At 39.8% G+C, this 15,763-nt stretch overlaps 1 protein-coding gene across 1 annotated transcript in view; it reads right to left on the bottom strand.

Annotated features, from left to right (window-relative positions):
* Window positions 1-355: 355 nt before the first annotated feature.
* tns1b (tensin 1b) overlaps window positions 356-15,763 on the bottom strand; it is a gene marked incomplete at its 5' end in the record, with an annotated part of 163,859 nt that continues 148,451 nt past the window's right edge. The window contains 15 exon segments of the mRNA XM_084544673.1: window positions 356-3,430; window positions 3,542-3,571; window positions 3,783-3,851; window positions 5,028-5,196; window positions 5,528-5,554; window positions 5,732-5,800; window positions 6,813-6,890; window positions 7,778-7,870; window positions 8,112-8,240; window positions 9,623-9,709; window positions 10,035-11,077; window positions 11,303-11,483; window positions 12,234-12,329; window positions 15,070-15,208; window positions 15,302-15,495. Of these exon segments, the coding sequence (XP_084400799.1) occupies window positions 3,292-3,430; window positions 3,542-3,571; window positions 3,783-3,851; window positions 5,028-5,196; window positions 5,528-5,554; window positions 5,732-5,800; window positions 6,813-6,890; window positions 7,778-7,870; window positions 8,112-8,240; window positions 9,623-9,709; window positions 10,035-11,077; window positions 11,303-11,483; window positions 12,234-12,329; window positions 15,070-15,208; window positions 15,302-15,495 (2,543 nt within the window). The 3' untranslated portion in view covers window positions 356-3,291.

Below are 15,763 nucleotides of genomic sequence, written 5' to 3'. Positions count from 1 at the left end.
TTTAAAGATATGAAATTCTAACCCAAGCTTTTTATTTGGTTTTTGAGTTTAGAGTTCTCAGGTCTGGAGAAAATGTCAATACATCATTGAAATTACAGGAGTGGCTGAGATATGTATTTTTTATTTTCCCTTTTTACTGTAAATCATTTAATACAGTCTGACAATTTCATGAACTTAGGTGCAGTTCCGCATTCCACCTGTCATCATCACTCAGAATGAATGAATATTTAGATTTTCTGAACACCACCAAGATTTTCTTAACTTTTTATCAGTTATTTTATTATATTTCTTTTTTTATATGAAAAAAAGTAGCAGTCCTTGGATTTTTCTTATTTCATTTTGTCTCTCTGTGTTCCAGCATGATTACCGGTTACCTCATCTGCCAAATCTCCAACCCACTTCAGCACCACTCCATTCAACAGCCTGCCATTTCAGCCTGCTTCCTTACTGCCTTCGCTTTAACCTGCCTGCCACAACCAACCATCGCCAACCATCAGACTAACTAATCTCTGGATCTGTGTTCTGCTTCTGGGTCCAGTTTGCATTGCCAGATACAGACTGTATAGTAAATTGACTTGAATTTTCTCATTTCTATACCACAAAGCTCAACTGTTTGGTAAAAGAACAGGAAGATGCATTTTTATTTGTACTGCTTTTTAATGGGTTTTTTTTCAGAAATAGTAAAAGCCATACAATGTTGCAAACCAAACATGACAAAGCTCTATACAGGCATAGTAGCTCTTTCACACACATTCTACAGTCCAGAGTGATCTGTCAAAGTGGGCAGATGCCACTGGAGATTCCATGTTGGCAAACAAATAGCTAACATTCAGTTTAAGGTTTAAGAAGTCCTTTTACCCCAACAAGCATTTAAAGGCAAAAATAGAATTGTTTGTTGTTGTTATTTTCAAATACATGAAAATGAATACCTACCAATACCAATACCAATACTTGAAAACTATCTATAAGCATTTGTCTGGGAAGCCTGGGCTGAAAAATATTGGAGGATTCTGTGTACAGATTAGTCAGCAAGGTTACAATGTGACTTGAGCATGCAAGCTCCTGCTAATAAATAATGGGACATTCTAGTCAGATATAAAAGCCCTGTAAGTGCTGTATTTTTTATTTTAAGAAGGACATCCGAGTCAGTGTAGGGCACCAAAGGAACCCTGATTTATTTTTATTTTACATCATGCTGCCAGCTAATTCTGTGTTATAAGGGCTAAAGGAGGGAGTGGCAATCTTTGAAGGGGATTTAAAATGAAAGCGCAAAACTTTTAGACATTTGTTTCCCCAGTATTTTTTTTTTTTTTAAACTAAACAAGCATTTAATTATCCAAGGTGGCATAAATACAGCTAAAACACTGTTTAAATAAAAGTGTAGTGACTTTCTACACCACATGAGGGCAGCAGCTACTCATAGAACTGACTGTGTTTTCTTTACAATTTTCCAAACTAGTAAGTTTGCCTTGACACATGCAATGAAATGAAATGGGTCTGTTGAAATCTGATATTCTCTTTTTAGGAGTAGAAACACACCGATCATACTTAAACATTTAAGTGCTAAACTTGGACAATGTATTTTCTAGGCAGGTTTAAGTTAATAAAACAATGGCATTGGCATAACTTTAGGAGAACTCCAATTTGGACTTTAGTAACAACAATCTTTCATACAAAATATCCCCCCTCTCTCTAAAAAGACAAAACAAAAAAAATAATGGCTCCCCAATAAAATAAGAATGTTAACAAAAGTAACTGACGCTGTGAAAAAAAACATTCGAAAAACAGTGATACACTTTTAAATGCACACACTTTACACCTTATATGTCAATGCACTTGACTTTAGCCAAAATAAAAGCAATCTTCACGCTTTCGGTAATCTTGCTGTATACTTTATAATACAAGATAACATAGAGCAACAAAGCAAAAAAATAAATATCTTAAGTCACTGTTTTATATATATCTATATATGTATATTTATATGTATAGCTTACTTTTGGGTAGGGTGAGTGTTAACAGTTTTGGCTGGCTGATGCAAAGACTTTTTTCCTTTATGGAAACTGAAGAGCAATATAGTAGGACAAGGCCTTTCTATAAAGATACCTAATCTTGGCCCCTCAGTCATGAGCAAAATAGTGTGGCTATGTGCTGAACAGACTGAACAGAACATGGTGGCAAAAAGTAGGCAAATCCTACGCTTTACATGTCCAACAAGAACAATCTCTTTGTGGAGGCAATGATCCCACGGCTGTCTTACTGATGTTCTGTGTTCATGTTAATGCTGCGGACAAGTCAAGAGTTTTTACCTGATTTCTTCAGACTCTAGCTGCACTTCAGAGGAACAACATCAGCTGCGTCTTTAGTTTCACTACTGGATTGAACAGGGAAGGACCTGTGGTGTTTTCGAGCACAACCTTATTTCCAAGTTTGCCTAATTGCATATTTAAGACAGCACAGATAAGCTATGTCCTTCTTTTTTTTTTTCATAAAAAGCTCTGAATTAAGGAAAGAAAGTCAGGCACCCAATGTCATCTAGAACATTCCTACTCAAAAAGCAATCTAGAATATTTACACTAACCTCACCAGCTGCAATTAAAGTCCAAGAACACTTTTTGCAAGAAGGCAACGGTGTAGAATTGACCTACAGTATCAGTACATACAGAAAGAAACAGTTTTGAACAGTATTTTTGATTAAGCAGCCGTATTTGTTTTACAAAAGAATACTTCCAACCCTCCAACAGTGGCACACTATACATGCCCTGACTACTTTTTTTAAAATCTTTGGTTGACCAGTCAAAAGCCTGATAGATTTACAATCCACTTTTACATCATACTACTTGACTTCTTCTTTAAAAAAATAAAAATGACCAAATGAAACAATTGCTAAAAAAATAACATTTGCACACACAATGTCATTCCCTCTTCCTGTTCATGAGTTACCCTGCCAGGGAGATTAAAATCACCCCCCGTCCCATTGTCACACACAGCCACGCCCCATCCGGCACTTCCTCTGGTCCATTCTGGAGTCCGTTCAAGAATAAAAAGCACATGCATGCAAGCCACACACGCACAAACACACAGCACACTCTGTCTTGATGTCTTTTGTTTACTCACATACGCAACCACACACAGACACATACTTCTGCTTGTGTAAAAGAGCAGGAAAAAAAATAGGTGACGCATAAAACCAAAAGCTAAATTGTCCAAAACTGAAAGTGTCCGTGGTTAAAAGAAAAGAAAACAACCAAAGGCATTTTTAAAAAAGCGCCAGGGTTTTTTTTCTACCAGCTCTCATCGTTTCTGCGAGGCGATCATCTTCGAGACGAAGTTGACGATGGCGCTGGCCGGCTGGTCGGGGTCCAGCTCAGCGAAGAGGTGGCTGACATTGTCTGTTGTGCTTCCCTGCTTACGTGCCACAAACCCAAACATCCTGTAAACAGCCAATGTTAAAGATTTATTCACTACTGAGCGTCAGACGCATCAATAATCAGCACCATATTGGCAGATACCAAAGCATCCAGATAATAGAAGGTCTACTTACTTTGCTGTGCCTCCCTCAGGCTTGTTCCATCTAAAACATTTAAAAGGAAATCACAAGTTTAACATGTCAAAATAGCAAAACCAATATGCAATGTGGATTAGAAATATGATAATACTGATCAAGAAAGTCAAAAAGTTTGAATTTGTTTTTGACTGTTTCAGTCTCAGTTGTCATCTAACCTACATTTGAGCAGGCTAAACCATTAATAAAGGTAGTAACTGTCATGTCTCTCTGTACTCACTTTCTGTCCTGAGGGTCAGTATCGCAGAACGTGACAGTGTTGGTAGGGTAGTGGCGTCGGAAGAAAAGCCTGTAAAGCAGTAGACCAGCACAGACATTATAGAAACACCAATACATCAGCACAGTGGTTGGCCTAACATTTAACCAATGTAACCAACCTACATATGTTGATTGAAATACAATTACCACCTCATTAGTGAAGCGTTATTATATGCCTCTGTCAGTGAGTCAGATTTTGTCACAATCAGACTATGATTTGTTGAATTATCGCCAAAATTGTGTTTTATGAGATCAGCTTTTGACCACCAAAATCAAATCACTTTATACCTGAATCCACGTGAAGTGTGTTTGTGACAAATTTTAAGAAATTCCCTCAAAGCATTTCTGAAATATCACATTTACCAAACATGATTTTTAAGCTATGTGTTTCTCAGAGCAGATGTCCTCCTATTTGAATCAATACAGCTAACTGCATTTAATGTAACAGCTCGAGTCTTACTTGAGCTATACGCCTGTAAACGCCATCTGTAGTATATTTTAGAAATGTTAGTCTCTTTTCCTGCATTTTGTATGACTACAGTTGACTGTGTATTGTGATTTATATACTGTGTAGAAATGAAGCAGAGCTGTAATGTATTGCCACACTCTTCTTCATTAAAGTATAAGAAGACTAATTACATTAAGTCCACTACTACACGTAAGTCACATAACCTTATGGCATGTTAGAGGGTACGTTCTTTAGTTAATGTGAGCCAGGGAACCAGAATAAAACACCCTGCACCAGTGAATTTTTTAAGGCCAGTAATAATGACATAATGAACATTATTTGTTCAAAACAAATGGTTTTACTGAGGACGCATTTTAAGAGCCATTTAAAGACCAGTATGTGTACTGACAATTTTAAATAAACGGAACGGAAATGTATGCGAACAGCAACAGCTATTTGCTTACATTGGTTAATAATACCAGTAGGGGAGATGTATCAGTGGTGATTTAACGCAGAGATTGTTACTTGTTCCAGGAAGGCTCCTTGATTGGAATGCTGCAGTGACTGGCTCATGTTAATACTTTCCCTTTAAAAACACATTGATGTCTTAATCTTAGTCTTAAATTATGTAGAGTCATTAAAAGCTCTCTCAAAATACAATGCATCAAAATCTCCTGTTGTCATGCAGTGTTAACACTTGTGAGGCATTCTTAAAACATCCCCTGTTGTGAACTTGTGGACAGCAGGATTCACACTTACTTCCTTTGGTTGTCAGTGAGGGTGATGCCTTGTGAAGACACCTTGAAGTGCACAACGGTGGCAGTAGGTGGAGAAGCAGCAGCCAGTGTTTCAGATATGGCCTTGGCCACAGCCTGAGGGCCCGTCAGGGATTCCATCTCCACTGAGTTGATATAGAGAACATTGCATGCTGGGAAGAGAGCAGATGCCCAGTTAGATAACACACATCAAACACAATTGTCAGCGATCTGTTCATGCAAAAACATGGACTTCTTCTTATTAGAGAGCATGCTTTCTGGAACAAAGCAGTAGTTTTAGAAATGTATCTATTACAAATCATTCCACATAAAACATTCCGCCAGATGAGAAGCTGGATGTTATTGTTAAAAGACATTTCTCTGTAATCCAGGGTCTTTAAAGTATTTGTCTACATTTGTGCAGGTAACAACATACAGAGACAGGCAACAAACATAATGCACATTCCAGACAAAGGTTTCCAAAAAAAAGGGCACAGTGTTTACCATGGGCATCAGCAGGGGGCCTCTGCACTGGGGTAACAAGGATGTCAAGTTGTCAGAATAAGTATGTAAGATTATTTAAGACACATTCATAATGCGCTCACTGATGCTCTCTCTCCTAAAAATGCAGAGAGAGATTGACTATGCTAAAATCAAAAAACATGAAAGGACTGGACTTTTAACAATGACGATGGCCTGAGGTCTTACCTGCTCCTTGTTTCAGCCTGTCAGCCAGTGGATTTGTTATTGCGACCTGTGGCGCTTCCTCGATGAGATCTACATAAAACAAGAGAAAGGGCAAGTTTGCAGTTATTGTATCTTAGTTAAGTGATTTACATAAGGATGTTAAGATGTTTTTTATTTAATTCAAGTTTCATTCATTCATTCATTTTCTGCAATCGTATTAATATTCTCTTCTATATTCTTGAGCAACTAAAATTTCTTGGGAATATTTAACTATTTTGGATTTTTATAAATTTAAGGTTATATTTGGAGTTTTCTCTTAAAGAATGAGCTAAAGACCTTTAAACTTGGTTTTTGTGTTCTTGATCCAAATGCACTAATTCAAAGCTGTCAAGCTGTTAAAGTAGACAGATTTTTTTTCAATGATATTCAATAGAAAAGTATAACAGGAAACTGGTCAGATTGCAAGAAGTCATGGGAAAGTTGCGCTTATTGGAACTTTCCACTCCACAGTTCAACTTTGATGTCAGTGAGTTATTCCTTTTGTACATCAAACTATCTGGCTGAGTAAAGACAGCCAAGACTTTCGTGTGTCGGCACACAAAACTCAAGCAATGTTTATTTTGGCCTACCTTGAAATCATCCATGGAATGAACGTTAAGTAGTGACAGCTAATATGGTCTGTCCCTGCTGCTTGATTTAAAAATTACAAAAGAAATGGTGGATAAAAAACGAGAACCTGAACGCTTCTGCTCTTTGCTAATAAGAGAAGATGTTCTGTAAATCTATAAATCCACAATCATTTTGCAATTGTACAATTTATTTGAAAAAAGGGAAACTAACTGTTAAAAGTATTTTATTGTTGTGTGACATTTAGGAGCTGATGAAATGGGAAAATCTGTGCGCAATAATAACACTGTTCATATTCACAGACTAAGCAGTTTAGTTAGACTGTATACACCTACAAGGACACAAATTGGACGCTTATTATGTCACTGCTTGAATATTTACTTTATAGCTCAAAGTAAATTACAGTAAGCAAATGCTTAAATTCAAGGGAATTTCAGTCAGTAGAAAACATTCTAAAACTATTCAATGCACATACCTGTGGTAGGGATGAGCAGTTTGCAGGGAAGGGCCAGTGGTGTGATAGCATGTTGGTAGACCAAGGCAGACAGACAACCTTCCAAACAGAAACAGAACAGACAATCAAAAACAAGCGTTTATACTTCTTCTACTTGCACTATAAGGGTGCATTTAAGTAACATTTTGCTAGTTGGTCTAGAAACTGGAAAACTTTTCGTTGAATCTGTTCAATGACAAAACATTTTTTGGTTTTATAGTTTCAAATGACCCCCAAAGTCTATGAAATATGTGGATTTGTTCAAATGCAGCTCAAACAACACCTCTTGCACAACAACAACAAATAAGTGCAAATTAATAAAGCTGAACATAATTAGATTTGATAAAAGATTCGAAAGGATTCAGGTTGATAAGAGGATTTTCTGCTGGTTTTAGATTCACTAAAATGCTACTGAACCACAGCACGGATTAGTTGTGTTCACACTGAAGGAAACATCATAAATGGTGAGGAACGCAATACCAAAAAAAACATTACTTTTGGTGTTATTAGCTGGAAAATAAAAGAAATACATGCAGCAACTACACAAAGTGGCGTTAATAAACACAGTTCTGAGCTGGACAGGAGACAGGAGAGGAGGAAGAAACAAATGTTAAGAAGCTGGGTCTCTCACTTTTGGATTTGTCAAAAGAGGAGTGTACCGTGCAAACACCCGTGCACTGAAACACACGTCATCCAGCCTTACAGTGTAATTAGTAGGGAGAACACGAGTTAGATCACTTCACTCAATACTATAATTACAGCAGGATTAGAAAGTTTAGAACCTGGAACGCCGTTCAGATCTTTGAAAGGCACAAAGACAGACACAAAGAGAGAAAATACTAATGTTTGACTTTTCCTTCAGACTCATTATGGCATTCTAAGCTGTCAGCGTGGAAGAGTGTTTGTTTTAGAAACTAGAGAAGGACGCTTGAAGGGCTTCCACTCACCAAAGTAAGGCTCATTGGGGCAACCTTTCAGCTTTACTCCTTTAGGGCTGCTCTCAATCAGGAAGTGCCTCACCAGCTCGTTGGTGATGTCACCTGCAGCAAAAGACAGAGAGTGGGGTGAGTGACCCAAGGTAGTACACAGCTGATTAACATGGAGACATCGCCTCATGTCTTTGGTATTAAGATATTAACTTTAAGTCTGTCTCCACCCTGACCTGAGACCAAAACAAGGAGAAAGAAGAGCTTCATTAAAACAGGGTTAGTCAATCTAAATAGTTCTGGCATTTGTAATGGCTTTAAAGCAGCCATTTATGTAACCTGTCCTGCCCCTTACCTTTCTTGTTCTGATGCACAGAGGGCGGAGGAGAGGCCACCTTCATAGCCAAGCCATAAGCCCCCCTGAATGAGTGACTGTCTCGGATAACAAAGGCTCCAGGCTCCCTCTCTCTCAGTAGGCTGATAGCTGTAACGCAGTAGGGGTTTGGTCATTTCATACATCGGAATGGAATGGGTATTGATGCACAACACTGATGCACAACATTTCACCTCAAGATGAAAAAAAGAACCATTATGTAACCTTATTATTATTATACTCAATATAGCTTCCCAGATGATGGCATGCTAGTATAGCTGTACTCTTATACAAAGCTCAGATTAAACAATATCCACACTGACTGAAATTTTATTCACAGTTGTTGACAGCTGGTGCTGTGCTTGGGCGCCTCAAGGTGGCATGGCAAAAAATAAATAAATAAATACCATTCCCTTCTCAGAAAGTGTACATACACATGTGGTGAAGTGAATGATGGCTAAAGGACAGACAACCAATACTGTCCTCTTGGTGCTCCTCCTACTGTTACCAACCTACTACCTTCATCCCCATGACTTAATACAGTATATGAAAGGTAGAAAGCTATGCTGTCTCTGAGACCGTGTAGTATAATCACCTGACATGACACCATGACCATCTTATCAGACACAAAAATTGTGTCATATGGCCTTATGGCCTCTAATTTTGTTTATTTTTGTACACTTTTGGACATTCAGTAAATATCACTATTTGAGGAACCGTATCAGATTAACCTAATTTACATATGTAATGTTAATCTATGGTTAGCAGTGTTTCCTCTTAGAATACATAAAAGCTCTTGATACTTCATCAGCTAAATTTGGGTGACAGAATTTGGAGGTCACATAGAGCGAGCACATTAAAGAATGAAGGTGAACCACAAAAAAAAGAAGTCATGACTAAGAGTAAGGGGAAACGAGTCCTGACCCTTTCATTAAAAAAACTGCTGTGAGTCTTGCTTTCATTAGAACTATAAATTCTAACATGACTCTTTGCCTCAGACACTCCATTGCTTAAGGATAACGAGAAGAGTATTCACATCACTATTTAGTTCCATGCCCCAGCCTGTGCACATGCGACAGCTTAAGGAAGATGGATGAGATGAGCAACACATGCAGATGTTCCCTAATTCTCTACATATGGTGTGGTTTTCGTCCTAGGAGTGCACTGCAGCATGTATAAATTTGTGTGTGTGTCTGATGTCATTGCAGTTGAGCATGTGCTTGTGTTTAACATAATATAACCTAATATGGACTATGAGAACATGCAGTATATATATATAGAGACGATGACCACTGACCTCACAACCAAAACACAGAAGAACAAAACGTGTTTTGCATGTAAGCCAACAAGCCTATTCATAATTGTACAAATGTGTGATGCAATGATAGTAAATTTAAAAATGTAACCATACTGCTTCAGTTTATTCTTGCTAGCTAGCAAGGACAACTGTTGATCACAACCAACAGGAGCAAGGATAGTTGCACATAGCTTACCTTGCTCTCTTGAAATGTCTGGCTTGTACCAGAACTTGGATGTGTCTTGAACAAACTTGACATTCAGCCTGCTTTCAGGGCTTCCATCTGCAACAAAAAGAACAAGACTGATACTATTTACTATACAGAAATGCCAATGAAATGAATCAGGCAAGATACAATTTGTACATAAAGATACAATTTACAATTACAATTCAAAATATTATACTGATTTTTTGAACAAATTTAAAAATGACAAGGTAACATTACTCAAAGGGTACTGTCTGGACAAGGAGATTAGCATTAAGCATTGGAGTCAATGTTGGAAGTTGTCTTGGAATTAGCTGTTTAAGGGAGGGATAGAAAAGGTCCGGTATTTAACAGCATTTAAAAAATAATCTTTCAAAGTACTCAATAAAGTGAATGGCCTTACCGGGCATATTGAACCTTGAGAAGTCAGAGAGGGTGTGGAAGTAGCTGGGAGTGCTTCCTCCGCTTGCTGGGGACATTATCTTTCCATTCATCGTGCCATAGGACAATGCTCCGTTTGGTCTATCGCCACTAGACATGCGCCTCTTCTCTGGAAGCTGGGGCTGAAAACCAGGTGCCGGACTTCCCTGCCTGAACCCTACACCCATCCCCATCATCCCCCCATCATGGTTGCCTGCAGGTGAGATGGGGAATGAGGGAGTGGGTGGTCCCTGGTAACCCGAAGAACTGCTCTGTCGTGACAGGTTTCCGTGTCTTTCATCTGGAGTGGTGTAACCACTGTGCATGGGGTGACGGTCTAAACTGGGGCTTCTCTGGGACATCTGGGATACAGATGGGTGACGGCCCAACACTGGACTTCCTTGGTGGTGTGTCATAGATGGTTGCCAGCTGAGCACAGGACTGCTCTGAATAGTTTGACCAAGGGACGGCTGTCTGCTGAGGACTGGACTCGGCTGAGACCCTTGTCCCAAAGAGGCCTGTCTGCTGAGGACTGGGCTGCTCTGTGCTCCCTGAGACAGACGACGACTAATTATGGGGCTGCCACCGAGACCTGGGATGCCCGCTTCAAAGCCGTTAGTTGCTGATGATTGCTGGCCCAAGGTGGAACCAGCCTGGTTGGCATTCAAATGCTGCTGGAGGATGGGGTCATGAGCTGAGCCATGGATGTTGGTTTGGTGCTGTGCATAAGGACTTCCATGGCTGAGTGTGGTCTGGGAGGGTTCTGAGTTGGGTGGGCTGGACTCTGAGGTCACATAGCTCCCCAAGGGGGTGTTGGGACCAGCGTAGGACAATATGGGGGTAGTAGCACCAAAGTAAGAAGATGCTGGAGAGCTAGAATCCAGGTAGGAAGAAGTGGGGGTATTCACGGCTTGATAGGATGGGGTGGGAGTGGGGTAGGCACTCTCTGTAGCATGGGAGCGGAACCCAGAATCAGTAGTGGGTTGGGATGGAGTGCTAACGCTACTCTCTGCTAAAAGGTGATCACTGGAAGAGAAATGAGACAAGTTGTTTAGCCAGATTAATTTTTTGGGGTATTTTTTTGATTTGTATTCCATCAGAATGACAGTGTGTGTCCTTCATAAGACGGTGACTGTGGATTAATTTGAATTACACACAACCAATTTTTTTATATATTCACTCAGTAATTTGGAGTTCATTCTAAGGACCTTTTCTAAAGACCTGGACTAGAGCACCATGTATTTGACTTACCCCTGTGAGATCTGGACGGGGCTGCTACTCGACAAAGGTGTGTTCAGTGTGTGCACAGTTGGACTCTGACTCCTCTGCTGGAGTGTAGTGTCTCCTGGTGGGCTGAGGCTCCGAGGTGATATGGGTGGCTCTCCACCTGTCACTGCCGATCTAGCCACAGACTCTACATAGCTCCTTGGTGCTGCATGAAAAGAAAAGAGCATTAGGCCTGCATTTATAACAGTTTTATGTGGTGTCTGATAATTTACAGATAACTGATTGATGAAGTCACAGTGTGAAGTGTCTAATTGTCAAAAAGGGAGATACAATACACAATAATTGAATGGAAATAGTCTGACCAATTGTGTATGTTGCAATGAAAGTTGTTGTGACTTAATAAAAAAGAAATCAAAATGAGAATGATTTTTCTGCACGTGATACACAGATGAACTACAACTGTACGTGTTTAGAAAAAAATGGGGAATGTTAAAAGCCTGAAAGTCAACCATGATTTGTGGCATTACAGCAGCATTCTTACCTTCCTCACCCTCACTGATCTCATCCTCTGTGGAGTATCATTGGGGATAATCCAGAGAAACAAAATATAGTAAAATAATAAAGGGAGAGCAAGGGAGTTGGAAAGATTTATTGTGTTGCATTATTTAATTTGGCTAAAGTTTAAGAAGATTTTTGTTGGCCAATACTAGTCAGTGTCAGGCCTGTTATTTTTGATGACGTACATTTCTTCATATCTTTTTGTTACTGAGCTGATCTTAATGGAAATGTAGTCCTACATCTTTTTAGAAAAATTTAAGCTAAAAACAATTTTTTAATGTTTTTTTGTTGGAAAGCAAGAGAATCTTGAATATTTTTTATGTCTTGCCTAATGGCCCGTAACATATTTAATTTACCAGACTGACAACCACATATAACATAAAGTGTCACAACTAACCTGTGCCTGTTTGATTGAGGAGGATTTCTGCTGGGTTGTGGGGCTTCAGACCAAGGGCTGACAGTGGAGTCTTGGCAAGACCAGGGGGTGACCGACCTAAAGAGAAATAAACTGTTATTACCACACAGCATCACGATGATGAGACATCTTGACAGCTGCTACCTGTTGACACAGTCTGTTACATATCACTGGGGCATGGAACTGTTGCCATAATGTCAATTATTTTACGTCTAGTCAGGTTCATATTGAAATCACTTAATATTGGCACTCAAAGACAAACAGGTAAAGAGCTGTCAAGACATGTATCACCTGAGTTAACCCACAAGAGTAACATGTTCAGAAGAGTGTGTCCATGCCTCATGCTCTGATGGAGGGGCAAAACATGCATGTGACCAGTCACAGTGTAACAGATCTATGACACCACCTCACTCTGCCATCAGCGCAGAATGAAGTGCGTGTCGAACATCAGTTGACATCAAAGCAGAGCTGGGTCAAACTGGGCTCATAAAGGACACAAGGACATGGTCGATATTAACATTTTTCAGACCCTGCAGCTCGCTTTAGTTTTTCATCATATCACAAAATTTTTGTCATGCATGAAATAAGAGGTTTTACACCTGTTTTATTAGCACTGGAAGGAAATATTAGGAGTGGAGTACGCTGACACAAGAGCCTTCGATGATTATTACTATAATTGTCTCTATATATTTCTGATTTGTGAATAGGTTTTATCCACATGACGATTTCCGATTATATAAATCAGTCTTCTACCTCCACCCTCTCATTATATTACTCCGTTTTCCCCTCCAGTGCGAACACAAATATTCATGTAGAGCAAAAAAAATCTCAACTAAGACATGGTACTAGCATGATCACCAATGGGCATGATGGATAGTATAGGACTGGGCAATCAAGACTAGCAAGGCAGGGGAAGGGAGGCAGGTGTGCTGGTTGCAGTGGAACAAGGCAGCAACAGGAGAACCCAAACACGGATGCCAACAGCAACACAGAGAGCAGCAGCGACTGAGGATGAAGTTCACAATAATGGCACATTTGTGTAGTGTACAGTACTCATATGGGTCTGTGTGTTTGGGTCTTCAAATGTAATGTCCATTGTGTGTGTTTGTTTGTTGTACAAAATGACTGAGAATCTGCAGTGTGTTCCCTTTGAATGTGCTGCTCTCGTGTGGTTCTCATGCTAAAGCAGTGCAGGACTGTGGTAAGTGATGGTAAAGGTTCACTCGGGCAGAGAAGGGGGCAGGGATCAATATGGCTGACGCTGTGGGACAGTGGAACTCTAGTACAGAGTCGTGCATCCTCCACTTACCAAAGAATCACAATCAATTCTTTGTACTTGAAACCTTGATGCCCCACCTTTAATTTACCATGGTGTGTAGGGGGCATGGGGAGGCTAAGCAATTTGAACACACAGTCATACTACTCAGGAGAAAGTGTAATGAAAAATTAAATTTGGTGTCACGTGCACTGATCAATTCAAAAATATGCTCCTTCGACAAGTTTTGCAAGTCATTGCAAAACTATGTTCAGTTAACTGCGAACACTAACTACAACTACAGCAGGGAAAGAGAAATCATAGGGTCCACTGAGACCTATAGAGAAAATGAATGTTTTCAACAAAAGTTACATATCAAATGTGACAATGTCATCTTAATGTTTCTCAATCTCAAAAGATTCCTTTGTTTATGACCGCATATGACTGTGTACGTAATGTTCCCTCTTTGAGAGGAAGGAGAGATGTGGCACCACTAAACACGCGTTAAAAATACAGGGTGTATTTTAAGGACTAACTTTATAGGTGTTCCCTGTGGGAGACAGGCAAGAGGACTGGATGAGGTAATTGGTGGAGCTGGCAAAGAACATGTTACCTAACACATGCTGGTTTTCATATGGGGTTTATGAGAGTCTGAAAGGGGGACTGGGATCAGAAAATTTGGGAAATGTGTACATCTGTCTCTAACTGGAAATTGTATGATGATGGTTGGTCCATGTTTTCTGCTGGAGTATATAAAGAGAAAGGTTTTGGTAAGCCAAGGTAAAGTACTGTCAGTGCCCGCAGAGAGTACCTGTAAACTTTTACAACTAATTTATTCCATGTTATATTTTACCAGTTTCACTTAAAGAAAGAGACATTTTTACAAACTGGCAAATGTGGAGTTTAACGAGTAACTTCATACTAAAACAGACACTAGACAGATACTTGTAATTTTGTTTAGACGGATAATTGTCATCATTAAATTCTAAACAACAAACATTTTTAAAGATCTATTTGCCCACCAGAAACACCTGGAGAACTATTGTTTTTCTTTTGTTTGTTTTTTTTGTCAGATTCATAAAACTGCACATACACCTGGTTCCGATTAAAAATGTCATATAGTGGAACTGGCACACATACAGATGCCTCGTGCACACTAACCATTATGTAGTTTTTCAACATAAAACACGGGCAAAAACCTCCATTAAATCTTATCTTTTCACCTCTTTTATAGATGCCATTTTATGCAGGGAGAATGTCATATACTGTACATTACGTTTGTTTACATGCTTTGTGACATGTTTAGTCTTGGCCCTGAATGGCACTTAAAAAGGCAACTGCAGAGGGAAAGTGTTATATGCATGTCTGGAGTGACCTGTCAGTCTCCAATATTATTTTTTTACTAATATTGAACATCTGCATGTGGACACAAATCTAATAAAATAAGAATAATTCCTTTTGTTAAATACAACCTTCAGTCAGGGTATAAATCATTTAATATATGGAATATCTAATCATGTCCGAGCTCCACAGTGCCTTTGGTCAGCCAGATGGGGGACTTACACAGGTTGAAGTAAGGGGTTTGCGGCGAGATGGGGAAGGCAGGGGTTTGGGGAAACACCTCACCACCAAGTATGGGTGTAGGACTGACGGGTCCTCCTTCCATTTCCTCGAAAGCCTCCCGGTAGCTGTGCATATTTTTCTGGAGTGGGGAACAATAAGAAAACAAAACCAAGCTCACATCATTGTGGGCAGAAAAAAAAAGTGTGAAAACATGTTTCAAAACTATTTCTACCTCCTTGGGCCGTCCTCCAGGGTTCATTGCTATGGTGTTGACAAACTCTGGAGAAACGCATCGAATGGGGGAGCGAACTGGGACATCAGAAGACGGACTGTCATCAGCACCGCTCTGGTGCTGACCCTCGCTGATAACGCGACGGCGGGGAAGAGTTGCAGGCTCGTCCACAGGTACTGCACGGGCCTGGACACCTAAAACAATGTTAATAAGTCAATGTTACAATGCAGCAAGGGCTGGCCAGTGCTTCGCTCCAGTGCTTCCATCACGAGCACCAGATGTTAATGATTGTCAGCCACGGTGAATGCCCATTGCTCGGGCCACTGTGTGCATTTTGCAGACAGTCAAACTTGGCAAAGCATTGGCTGTGTTCTTTTTTAGACTTTCAAATTCAACATGCACACTCAAAGGTTAATACAGGATTAGCTGCCTCTGAGTGAAGCCTTAACAAAAATAGTACAA

This window comes from Chelon labrosus, assembly GCF_963514085.1.
Source record: "Chelon labrosus genome assembly, chromosome: 5".
Classification (NCBI taxonomy): Eukaryota; Metazoa; Chordata; class Actinopteri; order Mugiliformes; family Mugilidae; genus Chelon; species Chelon labrosus.
The sequence above is the reverse complement of the archived record's forward strand: the minus strand, read 5'-3'. Positions and strand labels throughout refer to the sequence as shown.